Here is a 17,796-nt window from a genome sequence, read left to right on the forward strand (position 1 = left end):
CCAAGTAAATTTCAAATAAGAGGAAAAAAAGTAGACGTCAAAGAAATATGACATACATTTTTTTTGTTGGGACACCCTAATTAATGCATATAGCAAACGATCGCCTATATATGTATGTAGAAATCAATTGAGCCCTTGGCTTAACATCACAAGGTGGACATATGTATATTTATACACGAGTACACTACGCAGCAGTTTTTTGCAGTCGATCGATTCCCTTATGACTTTGTTTTATGATACCGAAATGGCTAACGTCATCTGAAAGTTGATATTGTCAAAGAATAAACCCAATCAACTCTTCTGCAAATTATCAATCATTCAGTTAAAGGTATAAGTATATATAGGCTTGCATTTCAGTTAGGGCTTAACCATTTGCGAAGCTATTGGATTTAGATTCTTATTGGTTTGGTCAGAGGATCGTAGCCAGTGTTTGGTAATGAGTTTTATAGAGCTCTCCTTTGGGTACTTGTTCTAAAAAAGGCCTATTCCAATGAAAATCTTTTTCATAGAATGCGAAAAAAACATGCCTTTGACTTGAAAATTATTTAAAATACAAACAAATCGTAAGCTTTCTAGATTTCTCAAGAAATATTTGCTAACTTTTAGTGTTGGTTAGTGAGACAAAATGGTATAGTGTTGCAAAAGCATGTGGAAAATGATGACGCAAAAGGTCATTGTGTGTTTTTTTTTTTTGTAGTTCCATAAGCTGGTATAGCACGTTGATCTAGATGTGTACTTATATAATAATATATAACACTATGTATTTATATATATATGTATGTATAAATATATTTGTGTGTGTATATATATATAGAAAAGAGCTGAGCCGCAAGCATAGAGTTTAGAAAATTTTTGGGCGCTTATGCTTTATTCACAACAAACAAACAACAGCAATAACAACAAACAACCACAAACAAAAAAGCTAGACTATAAAATCCATGTGAGAATAAGAACATATATATACATATATGATATAAAAACAAAAAGGCATAGCCTTAAGAGGCCTAAGACAAAATGAGAGAAAAAGAGCATAAAAACTATAACAAAAAAAACTTGCAATACACTTTTAGTTAAATTTTACAAACCACACATCATTTCCATTTCCACTAGCTCCACAAAAAAAAAAAAAGAAACCTAAACAAAAGTTGAGAAAAATATAAAAACTCTAATACTATTGATTATATATAATTAATGAATTGTTCACGTTTTCGCTTTACATCATTAAACACACACACACACACACACACACACACAGATAGCTAAACATTTTCACTGACTCTTCGATCAGACAAAATCTCTTCTCTTCACTTTTTAAGAATATATATAAATTAAAATACACAAAATCAAAAAAAAAAAAAAGTTTCACACTTTTATCCCTGCTTCAAAAAGTTCAATTTACCAATTCACATTGTATATACATATATATATATATGTGTATATATTCAGATCTGTATTAAGAAGATTGCTCAAAAATCATGAAAGAAATATAAAGACGGACAATTCATTTTGTCCTTAAACTTTTGCTTCTGCACTCAACACTCACTGACTACCATAAATGCCCTAAAAACTCACACACACACAAACACATACACAAATTGTTAAATTAAAGGAAAATAGCACTTATCCATATAAACACACACACTCACACAAGAAAATCTTTGAAAACTTGTACTTTGATAATGAAAATTTTCAAAAAGGAAAACAAAAAGTAACAATAGGCCTAAAAGTATGCAACACAATGTGAACGTTTTCTCTTTGAGGTCTTAGAAATATGCAATTATACATTGTATATGGTCAATCGATTCCAAACTCCTTCCAAGTAGTTTCGAAATCTATTTCTGACAGTGAAATGCCCCTATTGGTTGGACTGTGCCCCGCCCCTCTTTTAAGTGTAGGAAAAGTGACAAAATCAGAAATCTTCAAACTTTGAAAACTCACCAGATGATTCTTCTGTAGTTATAGTTGTATTATATATATTTCCAATGCTTCAAATAGTTTTTATGCGCTAAAATTGGAAAAGAAGAAACAAAAACAAAGGTAAGTAAAATTTTTGTCTGGCCATTTCTTTGGGGCACTATTATTTTGACTGCATTTCATGGGTAGCATACTTTTGGCCCAAAATAAATTCAGCTAAATCATAATATATATATATATGTATTTGTATATGTATATTGTATTTTTGTATCTGTGTATCCTGTCGCCTTTTCAACTAATCCATATTGTAGCAACAACAAACAACAACAACAACAGCAAGTAAAACTAACTAACTAAATGGCAATGAAGCAAATTTACTTTAAAATTGAAAAAAAAAAAATACAAACTGAGACACACACACACAAATGGAAACGAAGACAGAGACAGAGGCAGAGATATAGCCAAAGAATTTCTCTCTTGTAGCATTATTAGAGATATGTATATGTATATGTTTAGTAACTGTAAAGCTGTATGAGCGTGTATGCGTGTGTATTAAATAAGCAATGCAATTTCACCATCCTTCAACACAACAACAACAACAAAAAAGACGAAAAAGAAAAACCCACAACAAAAATAAATAAAATAATATAAATAAAACTGCAAAAAAATAAAAACTGTCCAGGCTTAAGCTAAACACAGACACACACACACACACACCAACACACACACACACACAATTTAATTGTTAATCGCAAAACAAAAGCAAAACCAGCAGAATGGAAATTGTGAAGGATATAGAAACTATATAAGTAGTCTCTCGAACAGATGGTCGAAAATATATATTGTAGAAATGACAAATTCAATTCAGCAAACAACAACAACAACCAGTAATAATAATATAAATTAATAAACAAGAAAACAAAAAAAAAACATTTAAAAATGAGAGCATTTTATGAAACATAAAAACAACAAACAAAAAAAAAAACGATAAGAAAAATAAACTGTTATGTTCAATTGAAAATAAAAGTAGGTCTTGTGTTTCTTCTGTCATTTTCATTTTCAATAGCCCCAGTTCCGATTCGGATTCATTTCAGTAGCAAAGCACAGCAGCAAGTGAAAACATCAAACAGTTTCGGTAAAATAAGGTAAAAAAAAAAACAAAAATATTAAATAAAAAGTAAAAAAACCCAAAAACAAAAGGAAATATATCCTGGTAAGTGAGAACAGTAGATGAGGGAAATAAAAAGGATTTGACTTATAATAAGTATAAGTAAGTATAATATAATAGCAAGTTTTCTCTTCTAGAATAATGCTGGAACTTAATTTTCATTTCAAAATATAAGTCCCATAACATAAATATATAAACATCGAATTGCAAAATTCAAAATGGATCATCCAGAAACTATCTCTCCTTGATGACATCCGCATTTATCCAGATCTCAACCTGTTTATTAAAGCAAATGTAATCGGTCACAAGGGGTGTATTTTTTTTGGCTCCCCACTGTCCATTTCTATGTCTCAATATGGGAATTTTGGCGCAGAAGCTTAAAAATTTTTTTTTTTTTTTTTTTTTTTTTACCAATTCTTTTTATTTACAATCTGTCCTTGGACAATCAGTAAATTTGGAGATACATAAAAGCTTAAAAATGCGCTGCAAACTAGACTCAACCTTGGGCCTTAGATAGAGGAGTTCCATAGAACAAATGTTTCGTGTCTTCAATGAAGATTGGCTGCAGCAATGAACAGCCGTCCATTGTACTCTGTCACTGGAGCGACTTCATTAAATTCTAGACAGGCAACGTTCCTGAAAGTTGCCAGAGAAATCTTCCACTAGGTTGCAGTAGCCCTTGGCTCAATTTAAAGACAAAACGACCACAACGAAAGGCCTGTTCTCTGGCAGAATGTCCACGTAAGGAGGCTGCTGTCCATTTACCTCTTTCGGTTCCATTTCTATTTCGTATTCTGACTGCCGGCAGCCTTCCATACCACATGCCTCCATCAGACGAGGTGCTCTGCAAGCTCTCCTCACTGGATTCGAGGACCTGTTTAAACCTTAATTTCAAAAAAACACACTGCTTGATCCAGAGGAGACCAGAGTGTTGGGTGCGCTTCCAAACCAACCAAGGACATTTGGCCCCACTACTTGCATTGGAACGAAAGTTACTCTTATTCTTTTTGGAACTACTACACGATGTGGCAACCCAAAGAGATCGTGCAGTTTAAAACAAAATGAAATAAAGTAAAACATACAAAAGTATAAAATTGAAATGGGTGTAGAGAAGGGACGATTTCCTCTTTCCTCTTGTATCTACCGTAGTCAAAGGATATTTATCGGATTCGCTTCAGTTTATATTGATGGATTCACCCATATGGTTTTATCATATTTCCACACAATCTGTACTCTGCTCAAAATCAATGCAAGAAGAGAAACTTGATAAACAAAATTCTGGCATTGCATTCGCAATTCAGTCGAGTTGTCAGGGGGGGGAGTAAGTTTTATACATATATGTACATATATCTTTTAAAGCGGCGATTTTTTTATTTGTTTTTTTTAAGTAGGCTTGCCAAACCTGTCACAGAGCCACGTAATGTAAATGATTGAAAATTCTGTTTATCAACCTATTTACAGTTCTCTGGATTATCCAGACTGTCCAGTTTCACACACACACAAACGCACACAGAGAGAGAGAAAGAGGAAGAGAGACGGGTGGGAGAGAGGAGGCACACCCTCCCAGTAATAAAATTTCATTTCATTTCATTTCGGATAAGCATCTTGTGCTTAGTTGTTGTCGTCGTCGTCATTGTCGTTGTCGTTGTCGTTGTCGACGCCAACTCTCTCTCTCTCAATTTAGTTGAACACTGAACTTGCAACGGAACGGAAGTTTCTATAATGCTTCTTGGAACTATATGCCTACTTCTGATTCTTATGGAATCCACCGATTTTTGTACAAGTCAAATGCCAGGTCCACCACGTACACGTTATGAACCCAATTGGACCAGTCTGGATCAGAGACCTTTGCCCCGTTGGTATGATGAGGCAAAGGTAGGCATCTTTCTACACTATGGTGTCTATTCGGTGCCTAGTTTTGGTTCCGAATGGTTTTGGACCAATTGGCAGAGTGAGTATTAATATTATCATTTAGAGACATCTATATGTATATTTGTATTTACATATTATAGATCTACACAATCCAGAGTATATACGATTTATGCAACGTAATTATAAACCAAATTTCACTTATCAACAATTCGCCGAGGAATTCACAGCCGAGCTATTCAATGCCACACAATGGGCGTTGCTTTTTAGAGATAGCGGAGCCAGGTACAGTCTTCATTTTACAACTTTACAAGTAGAATAACATAACATTCTCCATGGGACTAATTCTGCAGACAAAAAGGAAAAAGACAATGGACCTTACACCCTTAGACTTTAGATTCAACTCCTTGAAGGCTCTCACGTCCAGTGACGAGATAGCGCCTAGTCTGAATCAATCGTTGACGGTTCCGATAAAAAGACCAGTCTACATTCTGTCACAATCAAAATACAATTTCGAAATGGACAACAAGTCTATAACTATGTTGATATCCTTCCGTAAAATACATAGTTTATTGTCATAGTATCATCTTGATCATGTAGTTTCAGGGACTGTTGAGCAGTTCTTTGGAAATTTCGATGATTATGAAGTCTATAATGAAGTCATACTCTGATAATCGAATATAATGGAGGGCTGTTAGTTGCATCAGCTAATGATGATGTCAATGCCATATAACAGGCTACTCTGATCGAATGTGATGAGTTCTGACTGACATAAGATGATGATGATAGGCTTAAACTAACATTTCATGAAGCTCTCAACCTAGTTCAAGAATTCAACTATCTTTTACATTTTCTCAGATATGTTGTTTTGACAAGTAAACATCATGATGGTTATACCCTGTGGCCTTCAAAACATAGTTTTGGCTGGAATTCCATGGATGTTGGACCCAAACGGGATATAATCAGTAAGTAGATACAATCAGAGTAATTGAAAAGACATTTTATTCAACCTTTTTGTGTTAATTTCTAGAGGAATTATCTGCTGCTGTGAGAGAAGTTAGCGATTTGAAATTTGGTTTATACTATTCACTCTTTGAATGGTTCAATCGTTTGTGGATCGATGATAAGTTACATTTGTTAATGCAACAAAACTATGTAAATCAAAAAGTTCGACCCGAACAAATGGAATTGGTTGAACAATATTTACCTGATGTCATTTGGTCCGATGGTGATTGGGAAGCACCAGCCAAATATTGGAAAGCTGAGGAATTCATTGCCTGGCTCTATAACGATAGTCCTGTCAGGGACACGGTAGTTACGAATGATCGTTGGGGTTTCGGTACAGCTTGTCAGCATGGAGATTTCTACAATTGTGCCGATCGTTTCAATCCTGGTGTCCTGCAGACCCATAAATGGGAGAATGCATTCACCTTGGATCGCACTAGTTGGGGTCAGAGATTCGATGTGACCTTGTCGGATTTTATGAGCTCCAGAGATGTTATTAAAGGTAAGTTGGTGTCTTTTCTCACCCACTGACCCACCTGGGGTGTTTACACATTTTTCTAGAAATTGTCAGCACTGTGAGTTGTAATGGCAATGTCCTAATCAATGTGGGACCCACCAAATATGGCACCATCCTACCAATCTTTGAGGAACGTTTACGTGATATGGGCCGTTGGTTAAAAATCAATGGCGAGGGCATCTATGGCAGTATTCCGTGGATCTATCAAAACGATACCATAACCCCGAACGTTTGGTATACAACGAAACGGCATTCGACTGACACAAAGACTACCATCATCTATGCCTTTGTCCTCAACTATCCATATGATGACAATGAATTGGACATTTATCCCCTTGGCAAGGATATACACATTTTTCAAAATATTCTTCTAACTGGTCTCGATATTGGCGAAAATAATCAAATCTTTAACAAATCAAACACTCAAATAATAATGCTTGGCATGGAGGATACCAAAATTACGGTAAGAAATATATATATTTGTGAGATCTTTGATATTTGACAATTTTCTTTGTAGTGGACATCGAAGGATAATAAATTACATATTGTATTTCCACCTAAAAATCATATAGACAAACGAGGATTGGACTATGCTTGGACATTTAAAATAACTATTAACTCATAAGTATTATTTTAACTAACTCAATATTTTAAATTGATTTATGCCAGAATAAATGAATCAAATGCAACAATCGTCACTTCCAATTACATCAAGTCAAGGGGAGGGGAGCTTCAAAAATCTCTTAACGAATAATCCGAACAGAAATTAAAAAGCAAAAACAAAAAATCCAAATTCACAAATATAAATTTGAAACATGAAAACAAATCGCTCAAAAACGATTTGCAAAGAACAATTTTTATCTTAGTTATATTTGTTATAGTTAATCGCAATTTAGCGTATTTTTAAATGTTAATACTTTGATGTTTTGCAGAAATTAATTTCGATCTTATTTCTTAAACTTAAATTGTGACCAAATTTAAGTTTTTCAGGTTTTAATGCAAACTCAAAGATCAATTTCTGATAGGAAAACTGATATATAAATTTGGAAAGTTAGGGTTATTTAAGAAATTTTAAGATATTTTTAAAAACAATTTTTAGTTGATTATACCTATTTTCCTCAGACTGTATTTTAATCATTTTCTAGCAGATTTCAAAAAGTTATACCTCATTTTACTCGCAGTTAAGCATATTTTAAAATGATATGGATTATACGGATGGATATTTAAAAATTTCAATTTCAATCCGATTTTTAAAGCAAAAATCTTGGTAGTTTGCAAAAATTTACCAAAAATTTAGTTCTCAATTGATGCTGATATAAAGACATTATTCTAACTTGAAAACAAAGACATGAATTTGTCAAATATTTCAAAAATTGACCAAATTAAAGCTTCATGAAATTAGGGTTAAGTGGAATAATTTGCTGTTCGTTGGGAATTATTAGTCTCGCTTGAAGAGAGACTTGAGAATTACCTTGATATATATTTAAGAATCGAAATCAAAATTTATAAGCATTAAAATGATTTTCGACAAATTGATTGAAATTTGGCACTGCAACAGATTCGCAAAGTTCGGTTTTGAAGAACTTTTGATACGTTTTCGAACGAAATTAAGTTAAACTTTTATTTTGCTAAGTGAATGAATGAACATTGAATCAACTTTTTAGTGATCAAAAATTTGAAATGAGTTCTGAGAGAACGGGGATCTTCAAGGTTCGGGCATTTGCTAGTCCTTCTAAATTGCTGATCCGGCACTGGTGCTTTAAGTAAACATGACATTTAAAATTTTAAATTATATAAAACTATCAAGAAGATAAGAAAAGCCTGTGCATTTAAATATGTTAAAAACTTATATTGTCTATATGCGACTTTGATTTCATAAACAACTTTTGTTGGTTTTTTCTTTTTCTTAGAAAAAAGTTGTATACTTGTAAGAAACTTAACTTTTCTTATTGTTGAAATATTTTTGTCTAAGCTCCAGCAAATTTCCAACTTTTGTTTAACTTTTGAATTCTGAAATTCAATCGGAAGGAACAAGAATATAGATAGACGACAAAGAGGATAGAACATTTTGCCTAGATATACTTGGCCTTGCAGTAAATGCAATTTACATGCCCTTTCGGACGGAGGGGAAGAAAGCTTTAAAAGCTTGTAAAGCTCGCCTTGGTGGTAGACCAAAAGGTATTTTGAGCCAGCATTTTTCGGGGCCGGCACTCGATCGTTGTTATTCAACGCCAATAGACGCGTTTCGTATTGTATCGATTGGTTTGTGTGTCTTGAGGTTCTTTTCTTTACGGTTTCTTGTTTCGGTTTTTTGTTTTTTTTGGCGGCTCGCGACAATATTTGGATTTATATTTCGATCACGTAATGGTTTATCAAATGAATGAATTCATCAAATCAAAATGCTCATGTTGATGGCATCCATTGTGAATCTAGGATATATGAGAGATTAAGCGAAACAAAAGTGCCTTGTGATATCTAATAATAATGTGAAATGTGTTTTCAAGTTAATATATAGGTATACATTTTGTGTTTTTTTTGGTTTTTGTTTTTTGCTGTGGTACTTTTATTTGTTGTTGTTGTGGCCATCAAACTGTCATTTAATTGTAAACCTAATCGACGAAGAATCTGCGCTTTTGTTATTGAGAGAGAAGAACGAGGAGAGGAAGAAGAAGAAAAAGATACTGGATAATTTCAATGTGTATTGAATTCATGTTTTGCGGCATTTGCAAAAGGTACGAGAGATCCTATAACCACTACATACCACTTACTACTGTGGCTAATGAGTGCTCTGTCTATGTGTGTGTGTGTGTGTTGTAGCTCATGTGAATGACTGAAAAATGCATTCATGTAGATATCTATCTGCAGGATTGGGGAGCGGCACACATACTCGATTCGATTCAATTCAAACTTGTCTTGACTTGGCAAGGGCAAGAGCAAAAGCAAAACAAAAACCAAAACCAAAACCAAGATCAAGTATGTAAGGATGCAATTAGTCACTCGACTTGAAAAAAAAAAGCAATTGACAGGCCCACCCATTTAAGCCATAAGAAGATTGCATTTGGATTAAAAATCTTTTACAGACAATCTCTAGTAAAGATCCCAAAACAAAACACAGTATAGACTTTTCTTCATCTTCTATTCCATTCCATTTGCCAATTTGGGAAAGAAAAATTTATGCAATCATCGTGAAGGACCTTTTTTTTTCTTAAAATGCAAAGCAAAATGCCACAACAAATTCCACGAATTCACTTCGTAGGTGGCTAGAAAATAAAGATACATCCAAAAGATACATATGTATGTACATATAGGAACATTTGCAGTCATTGCACCTGGAAGTCACTCATATGCATATATAAAAGAGACAAGAAGCCAAAAAGGCAAATGGCCAACAGAGCAATTGTTGAAGGGTGTAAGGGGGCGGGGTAATGAAAAAGCCTGGCGCCGAAACCTGAACTTCTTTTGTCAGACTCTACTTAGAAATGTATTTTTTTTTTGTTTTTTTCGGGGTCTATTAACCTTTTCCAGGTGTGGTCAACCAACCGACCCTCTCTTCTACCCTTTTGTTTTTTTCTGCTGATTGCACACATCATTTTTATGTGCCTGGGCATTCCCATTATATCAATTTGCAAATTGAATTCTTTAGTTTTTTGTTTGTTTTGCCATATTTTGAATTGTTTTTTTTCTTTTTGTTTCTTTTCTTTTGGTGTAGAGTAGCCTATGACGAAGACAAATGGATCAGAGTGGCGGTTTAGAGGTCAGCAGCAGCAGCGATGGCGTCCCAGATGTCGGCGGCGGCGTCATCGGAGGAGGAGGAGGAGGACAACCAACACAAATTACCTCAATTGATGGCTTCTTCAATCGGAAACGTGGACGACCGCCAAAAAATCGATTTGTCGAGGTCTACAAGAGTGTAAGTACTAAAAATACATAGATTATGCCTATATATACATAGGTCTTATTTTGGGAAAATGTTGTATATGGTATTTGGATTTCATAGAATATACAACAACATATTTGAATATTCATTATCAAGAATATTATTTAATAAAAATAACATTGAAGGTATTCAAAATATATTGAAGATATGAAGTAAAACAAACTTTGGGTTCTCTTTTTTTATACCATGCCCCAAAAAGGGTGAAATTATACATTAAAGTTGGGTAAATGTTTGTGGCAGGCAAAAGAAAGAATTTTGAAAACCCATACCCATACATACATACATTCCCCATCAGCATCAATAGCCAAATCGATCTCTCTATATATAAATTTGTATAGTCTGTAATCAGATTGAGTTTTGCCACGCCCCCTTCCGCCTCATAATTCAAAAGCAAACTAAATACCCGCAAAAATTTGAATATATATGAAAAATAGTAATGAAATTTTTTGCACTAGTATTTTCCCAAATAACTAACTAACTATAACTATTCTTTTAGTGTTTTTGTCTAACCAAAAACTAGATTTTACAGATGGAATACATATGATATAGACTTCTGATCTTGGTGATATTTGGCACAGTTGTTAATAGACATAGTAACATAACAAATTCTAAATTTCATAAGAATTGATTGAAATTTGACTATTCTTATAAGAGTTTTATACTTTAATACTTGTGGATAGACAAGCATATTGACAGACAGAAGGATGTAGCTATGTAAAAAAAATTATTCGTTATCCATAATCGTTTCCATTATCCCCGACGGAACTACCTTTAAGTATTGTTTCATCAGGGGGAAACTCCACCTACGTCGTGGTTCGAACTCGAGAACAACAGAATTGTAGATATAGTAGGTCTTCACTGAGCCACCGACTAGGTGTTAGCTAGGTACATATGTATATGTATATATGTATATGTATATCGTCTCCTTCTTATTCCAAACGTCAGACATATGAATATTCTTTTTCAGTTTTTTAAAAGCCCTCGAAACCTCTCCCAAAAGAAAGTAGAATATTGAGATCAAACAGATGATCGATTCTAATAGAAACTGGCAATGCCCTGCAAAAGTGCATAAGGGAATCAATGTTGACCCCCATGTCTACTAATTGCTAAAAATATCTGTTAAAAAGTGTGTGTCTAGAATGACATCAATAAATAGATGTAGGGAAATGTACTTGGGATTGCTCAATGTATGTGTGTGTGTGTGTGTGTGTATACCTCTATATAGTACATGCCTATAATAGATAATATGCCCTTATTCCTTTTTGGGGGGTGGACGGTTTGGTTCGTTTGTTGTTTTGTCTGGTGGCCTAATATTAGGAATTTGCACCTTGCCTGCCCCTGCCCCTGCCCCCACCCCCAACTTCCCACCTGATCGTACCGCAGCACGCGTCGCGTAATGTCTCGTCGCGACGCGTCGCATCAAATCGCCTTCGGGCAAGACGGCAACGAGAAGGGGGGTGGTAACCCCTAATGCGGCATTTTATTTTGCTATGTGCCTTGCATCTTATTGAGTATTTTTTTTATTTTTATTTTTTTTTTCATTTCGGATTTGGTTTTTGCCATATTCGTCATATTTAATATTGACAACAAAGTGTTTCCGCATTTATTTCACGACGGCCCCTTCAAGCCCGAACGTTTTGTGCTTTTTTAACTGTCATTTTCATAATTTCTACATATTTTTTGTTGAATTGTTTTTGTGAGTGCTGTGTTATTTTTTTTCTTCTTCTTCGTCTTCTTTTTTGAGCCCAGTTTTGTTGTTGTTGTTGTTGTTGTTGGTGCAGCAAAAGAGGCAAGGCAAAGGCAGTCACACACGCACTTGTGGCTACGATTACCCCAACCCACGCAACCAAAAACAAAACTTTGTAGTTAGGGTATCGTTTGGACTTGTAAGACGACAAGGGCGCAAGGGGGGGTATGGAAGGGTACTAGGCAAATAGATATGTACATATGGCCTATAGTGTCTGTGTGAATCAGACAGAGAGAGAGGGAGAGAGAGACAAGACAATTTGAATATATATATATTTTTTTTTTGTCCATTGCCATTTGCGGTATTCTTTCTTTTCATTTAAGGGAATTTTGTATAGACTTGAGTATTTGGGAGGAGTTTGAGACGGAAAACTGTGTCGGGCACCAGTTGATTCCATTCAATTTTCTTCATTTTCTTTAGAGGCGCAATTTCCAGAGAAATATTGCATGCAATTGAACTAAATTTTTCTTTAATGCGTCATGAATTTGCTAGAAAATTGACATAAATATGAAAAGAATTTCGTAAACAATTATTAACTTCTAAACTAACTTAACTAAAGCTAACAGATTCAAACCCATTGTGATTTTGACATCAATTGATCAAAATATCTTTAAAAGAAAGACCATAAATAAAAGCAAACTAAATTTACAGAGGAATAAAGTCTGCAAAGTTTGTTGAAAGCAGAAAGATCATTATTCTTAAGCTATATCTTTTCTTTAGGCAAGTTCTTTGCCAAGTTAATAGCATGTCTTAACTAATATATAAGTAAAAAAATATTCAGTTCAGAATTTCTGGTGACAATTTAAAGAGAGAAAAGGCATAAAAATAAACTAAAGATCTTAGCTTTTATATCATCATTAGACATTCACCTTGAGTTATGAGGATTTTAGGTGACAAGGATGAAAGAGAGAGAGATAGAGAAGAAGGGGCAAAGAGAGAGTGGGCGAGAAGGAGGGAGAGTGAAGTGAAGTGCTGCTGGAATGGGTCATTTTTGTGGCTCATATTCACTTTGGACTTAAATTCATTCATTCATACAAATTCTATATAATACTCAGCGACGCCTTCACATAGCACCGACAATAACAACAACAATAAAAGAAATAATAATAATTATAATACCCTACACACACACACACACACACACACGGACACGGACACACATGTATTGTATTTTTATCAAATAAGGTGTGTATGTACTTATATGTGAAATATCCACATATGTCCGTGTGTATGTGTGTGTGTGTGTTTGTGCCACAACTTATCAGGTAAAGTCAAACTCGTTTCATTATATTATTGTCTTTCAAATGAAAAAAATGTTTCGTTTTTTTTTTTTTTGTGTGTAATTATTATGAAAAATGTAAACAAATTGTTGCCTTAAATACCCTAAGAAAAAAATTATTTAAACCCAAACTTTAAATTCTAAAAAAAAAGTATTCATATATTTGTCGGTTATATATATAGAGAGATATATGGGTAATGCCTTCCTTAATGGCCATAACTTTCATATAACCAATTATGGGTTAGAGTATCCATTTGTTGGCATTCCAAAGCGAGCTAAATTTCAAGTGGTTTCTCTTTTTTTTTATATTTTTTTTGTATTTTGTCATTTTTGTATAATTTTATTATTGATTCAATGCGTGAACAAAATTTAAATAGTGACATTTTGGGCCAACAACAAAAATTGACGGAAAAAAAAACTAAAGAAAAAAAAACATTAACAGTAATTTCGGAAATAATAAACTGGTTGCCACTTTATTTATACCTTTCATAAGTATACATATATATCTATGACGCGCCCAATAGCCCAAATGCCATTTCCATTTTCAATTACCAATTTCAAATTCAAATATGTGTGTACCTGGCCTGAAAACTATCCCTCTTTTCCCCTCTCCTACTCCCTCCTTTAGGCCCAACATTCACCGCAAGCCATATTCACCAGCTTCAAATTGGAGAGAAATGAACAAAATCTTGGCTCAACAACAACTACAACGATCCTAGTCCCTAACGAAAGTGGCTTTATGGAGGATCCAGTAACAGATCTCACCTCACCTCCCAATTCCAATCGTAGTCGTAAAAAATGCCGCCTAACAGAGACAACCCGATCCCAGGTGATGGCACATGAGAGGCAAGAGCAAGTCCAAGGATTTAGCAAGGAGTCCACGGTGACCATGGATCGTTCTCCTTTAACACCACCGCAAGTGAGTGAAAGAAAATGAGAAATCTCTATCAACCATATAACTTTATTTTATTTGATTCTTTAGACGATCTCACCTGCCTTGCTTATGGCGCCCTCAAAGAGAACATCCTGCAAAATTTTAGAGCGTGTTTCAGGTTGAGTTTTGAAAAAAAGAATCCATGGACGGTTCTAGGACTGTGAAATGGGGGAAATTTGCTCCTTTAAGTATGCAATGAAAAAAAAGTACAACTTTTCGTATGCCTTGTAATTTACAAATTCTGTACAAGCAATGTTTTTGCTTTTAGAAGCAAATTTCCCTCTTTTCCCCTGCCTAGATCCGCCTGTGACTGTGAATTAGGTGAAACTTTGTCCCCTCTAAGTATGCAATGTTCTGTGGATGAAGAAATTACTCAAATAAAATAGATAAAAGTTATAAACTTATTGAAAAGTAATGAATACTTATGACTATTGCATACTTTAAGGAGCAAATTCAACCCCTTTCACAGCTTTTGTATACCTGGCTAATTTTTTCAATTATTTTATAGTTGTTCGTGCAGCTGGCACATTTTATCCAGAGAATGCTACCAGCTCACCGGCCATGCCAAGTCAAAGCTTGCAAGAGACAACACTTGCTGATCAACCCGAAGATCTAAGCATGCGTCCGACACCAACAACAACAACAACAGCAACGAGTCAACCAATTTCCCATCACAACCCACCAAGAACACCACCAACACAACCACAAGCAAATCAAGGAAATGGTCTTAATCTTGTACAATTTAAACAACTTATCGATCTATATCAGCGGCAAGTTCTATTGCCTAGTTTTCTGGCTGCTGCCAGTCAATCCCAAAATAATCCCATCCCATCGATGGATATGCGTTTACTACTCGAGAACGCAGCCCAACAGAAGCTAATGTTAATCAATGCAGCAGCAACAGCAGCTGCTGCAGCAGCGGCGGCTTCGGCGGCGGCCACGTCAAATGCACCCAACCAGACCCTTACTCAAGTTCCGGCCATGCCAAGAGCCACAACGAAACGTACACGTGTCGAGGATATACCAACGGGTTATCTTAAATTTCGCTTCAATGAGGATTGCAGCTTTGAGCAATGTGGCTATCGGAATCATCAATCACATTTCCATTGCAATCGTCGGGATTGTCATTATAGCTTTTGCGATAAGACTCGATTCGTTCAACATACAGCACGACATGAACGCATGGATACGCTAATGGGTGATGATTTCCAGCAATATCGGGCCAATATGCAATGCGGCATGGCCAATTGTTGCTATGCGACAGCAACAGCAACAGCAGAAGATTCATTAGGTGGGTAAAATCATCTCAATTTAGAAACTCTACATTTTTTCCCCCTTTAATAATAGGGTGGGTTCAGGAAATAAGGAAAATTTGCACCTTAAGGTATGCAGTAGTCACCGATATATTCAATTTTCTTAGTAATTTTGACTAACAACAATTTACACTTAGGATCAGTTCGTTTTAGGTACAGAATATTTTAAAAATGCATCTCAAACTTAAAAGACTAGTAAAACTTTTAACACAGACCATTAAAATAACCTTTTTTCTTAAAAGGGTTTTTGGTTCTAACTTGAAAATCTTTGTATCGAACGGCAAAAAACGACCAACATTCTATTAAATGTTTTGACTTTTCAAGACGTTCTACAGAAATATTTTATATTTTTGTCTTTCGTTATAAAACAATTCATGTGCTTCTAAGAGAGAGAGAAAGATATATTAAAATTGTGGGCATACTTTTAGGCTTAGATTTAATATATTCTAAATCTGCATTTTTTCTCTATCTTGTCCTTCCCTCTGTCTTCCTCTCTGTGTATCTAAGCAGCAGTAAACAATATATATGCATATGAACCCTAATCCATTTCAATCTCCATCTCAATTTCTCATCCACCAACTCCCGCACTCCCAAATGCTTAACCAGATGCCGTTGTTCACAAGAAATCATCGCATTTCCATTGCCGTAAATGCGATTACGTCTGCACCGATTCAAACAAAGTGGTGGCCCATCGACGTTTGCATCTACGATTGGAATATGTACGGGCAGCTGGTTTCCGTAAAGTGGCCAGCAATGAGATATGCGATTCGTCAACGACCTGTTCCTATGCTCTACGACATACACACTACCATTGTGTCACCTGTGATGGCAGTGTCCTATCTCGGGCTCAATTGGCTTCACATAAACACAGGACGACGACGACGACGACGACGACGGCGACGACAACAATGTCAATGGCGACAACAAGCTCAATTAGCAAGGATTTGTTGAACGCAGATGACAAGGAGCAGGGCATCATCGGAGCAACATCATCATCATCGTCATCCAACTCTCAACATATGGCCAAATGATTGGAACTTGAAGACTTATCCTTAAGATTAGTACACCTTTTATCTGGCTATGAGTGTCAACATATACATATACATACATATACATACATATCTAAGTAGTAGAAATTGCACAAAGGATTTAAAAATTGTAAAGTGAATGGAGAAACAAAAGAATAAAAACTAAAAGAAACAAGAGAAAAGCAAACCATATGGAATGAATCAGTGCAAACATATGGCGAATAGTTTTACATAATCAAATCAGTGGATAACAAATGAACGACAACAGCGTGAAAATAAAACCTAAAAAGAAAACCCAATCAATGAGACATTTTACACATGTATGTGCATACATAGAATGTCAATCAACTTTAGAGTGGCGCCTGTTGAAAATTGAATGCTTAAACTTCTCATTGCATACTCTAGGGGGCAACACTCCCACATTTTCAGAACTCTCTACCAGGCATTGCACCACATCAAAGTAGAGACATTTTTTCTTCTCTAATTGTACGTAAAAAATAAAAGCCCAAAAAATTTGAAAAATTGTCATCAAATTTACAAAATAAAATTTGAAATGTCTAAGCACAATTTGTAGCCTCTCATTGTTTTTCTTAAATATTTTTGTGCATTAAAACAAAAAACAAACTAAATCTTATAAAAATATAATAATATGAAATATAATTATAGCCCCGGCTTTCTGGTTATAGTATACTTTTGGGTGCCTATTTTCCAATCCCAGATCCCCTGATTTCACGAAATCTGTTCTCTCTCTCTTAGTCTAAACTTTGTAATGGTAATAGCTAGCTTTTAGCTATATTTAATAATAAGGAAATAAAGCATATTATGAAATGAAATATAGAAGTTTTCTGACCACAATTTTGACCTTGCGATTTTTGCCGTCATTCCTAGTAAATTTCTTTTTTTCCCTTTTTTTATGGACTTTTCGGTAATGATTATGACACCCGATAAATAAAAATCTGAAATCTGGCAATATCCTTTTATCCTAAAATCATTTCATTACTTACCTTGAATGTATCACATAAAGGAATTTTCTTAAACGTCAAGTATAAATAGAAAGTACTTCTTTGTTGATTGCTGAAATAAAA

The 17,796-nt window shown here is 34.8% G+C and overlaps 2 protein-coding genes across 3 annotated transcripts; both read left to right on the forward strand.

Annotated features, from left to right (window-relative positions):
- The first annotated feature begins 4,608 nt into the window (after nt 1–4,608).
- LOC6639314 (putative alpha-L-fucosidase) lies at nt 4,609–7,171 on the forward strand. Its single transcript, XM_002061724.4, has 6 exons — nt 4,609–5,033; nt 5,095–5,236; nt 5,810–5,916; nt 5,982–6,458; nt 6,518–6,936; nt 6,991–7,171. Exons 1-6 carry the CDS (start codon nt 4,805–4,807, stop codon nt 7,096–7,098), a joined length of 1,482 nt encoding a protein of 493 aa, XP_002061760.1. The 5' UTR covers nt 4,609–4,804; the 3' UTR covers nt 7,099–7,171.
- A 1,532-nt stretch (nt 7,172–8,703) lies between these two features.
- On the forward strand, nt 8,704–16,876 carry LOC6639313. 2 transcript variants are annotated; one of them, XM_023181614.2, is made up of 6 exons: nt 8,704–9,205; nt 10,183–10,383; nt 14,065–14,355; nt 14,419–14,488; nt 14,879–15,661; nt 16,290–16,876. In XM_023181614.2, the coding sequence occupies exons 2-6, from the start codon at nt 10,204–10,206 to the stop codon at nt 16,712–16,714; spliced, it is 1,749 nt and encodes a 582-aa protein (XP_023037382.1). In that variant the 5' UTR covers nt 8,704–9,205; nt 10,183–10,203; the 3' UTR covers nt 16,715–16,876. The 2 variants fall into 2 exon arrangements, with proteins under 2 accessions (XP_023037382.1, XP_046867993.1); XM_047012037.1 differs by having other exon boundaries at nt 10,188–10,383.
- Nucleotides 16,877–17,796: the final 920 nt, after the last annotated feature.

This window comes from Drosophila willistoni, assembly GCF_018902025.1.
Source record: "Drosophila willistoni isolate 14030-0811.24 chromosome XR unlocalized genomic scaffold, UCI_dwil_1.1 Seg144, whole genome shotgun sequence".
Classification (NCBI taxonomy): domain Eukaryota; kingdom Metazoa; phylum Arthropoda; class Insecta; order Diptera; family Drosophilidae; genus Drosophila; species Drosophila willistoni.

Bases quoted from the DNA above. Each gene is read 5' to 3' on its own strand.
- LOC6639314 (XM_002061724.4), top strand. From the start codon at position 4,805: ATGCTTCTTGGAACTATATGCCTACTTCTGATTCTTATGGAATCCACC. The intron at 5,034-5,094 runs GTGAGTATTAAT...TACATATTATAG, and splicing joins GTTTTGGACCAATTGGCAGA to ATCTACACAATCCAGAGTAT. The intron at 6,459-6,517 runs GTAAGTTGGTGT...ACATTTTTCTAG, and splicing joins CTCCAGAGATGTTATTAAAG to AAATTGTCAGCACTGTGAGT.
- LOC6639313 (XM_023181614.2), top strand. From the start codon at position 10,204: ATGGATCAGAGTGGCGGTTTAGAGGTCAGCAGCAGCAGCGATGGCGTC. The intron at 14,356-14,418 runs GTGAGTGAAAGA...TTGATTCTTTAG, and splicing joins CTCCTTTAACACCACCGCAA to ACGATCTCACCTGCCTTGCT. The intron at 14,489-14,878 runs GTTGAGTTTTGA...ATTATTTTATAG, and splicing joins AATTTTAGAGCGTGTTTCAG to TTGTTCGTGCAGCTGGCACA.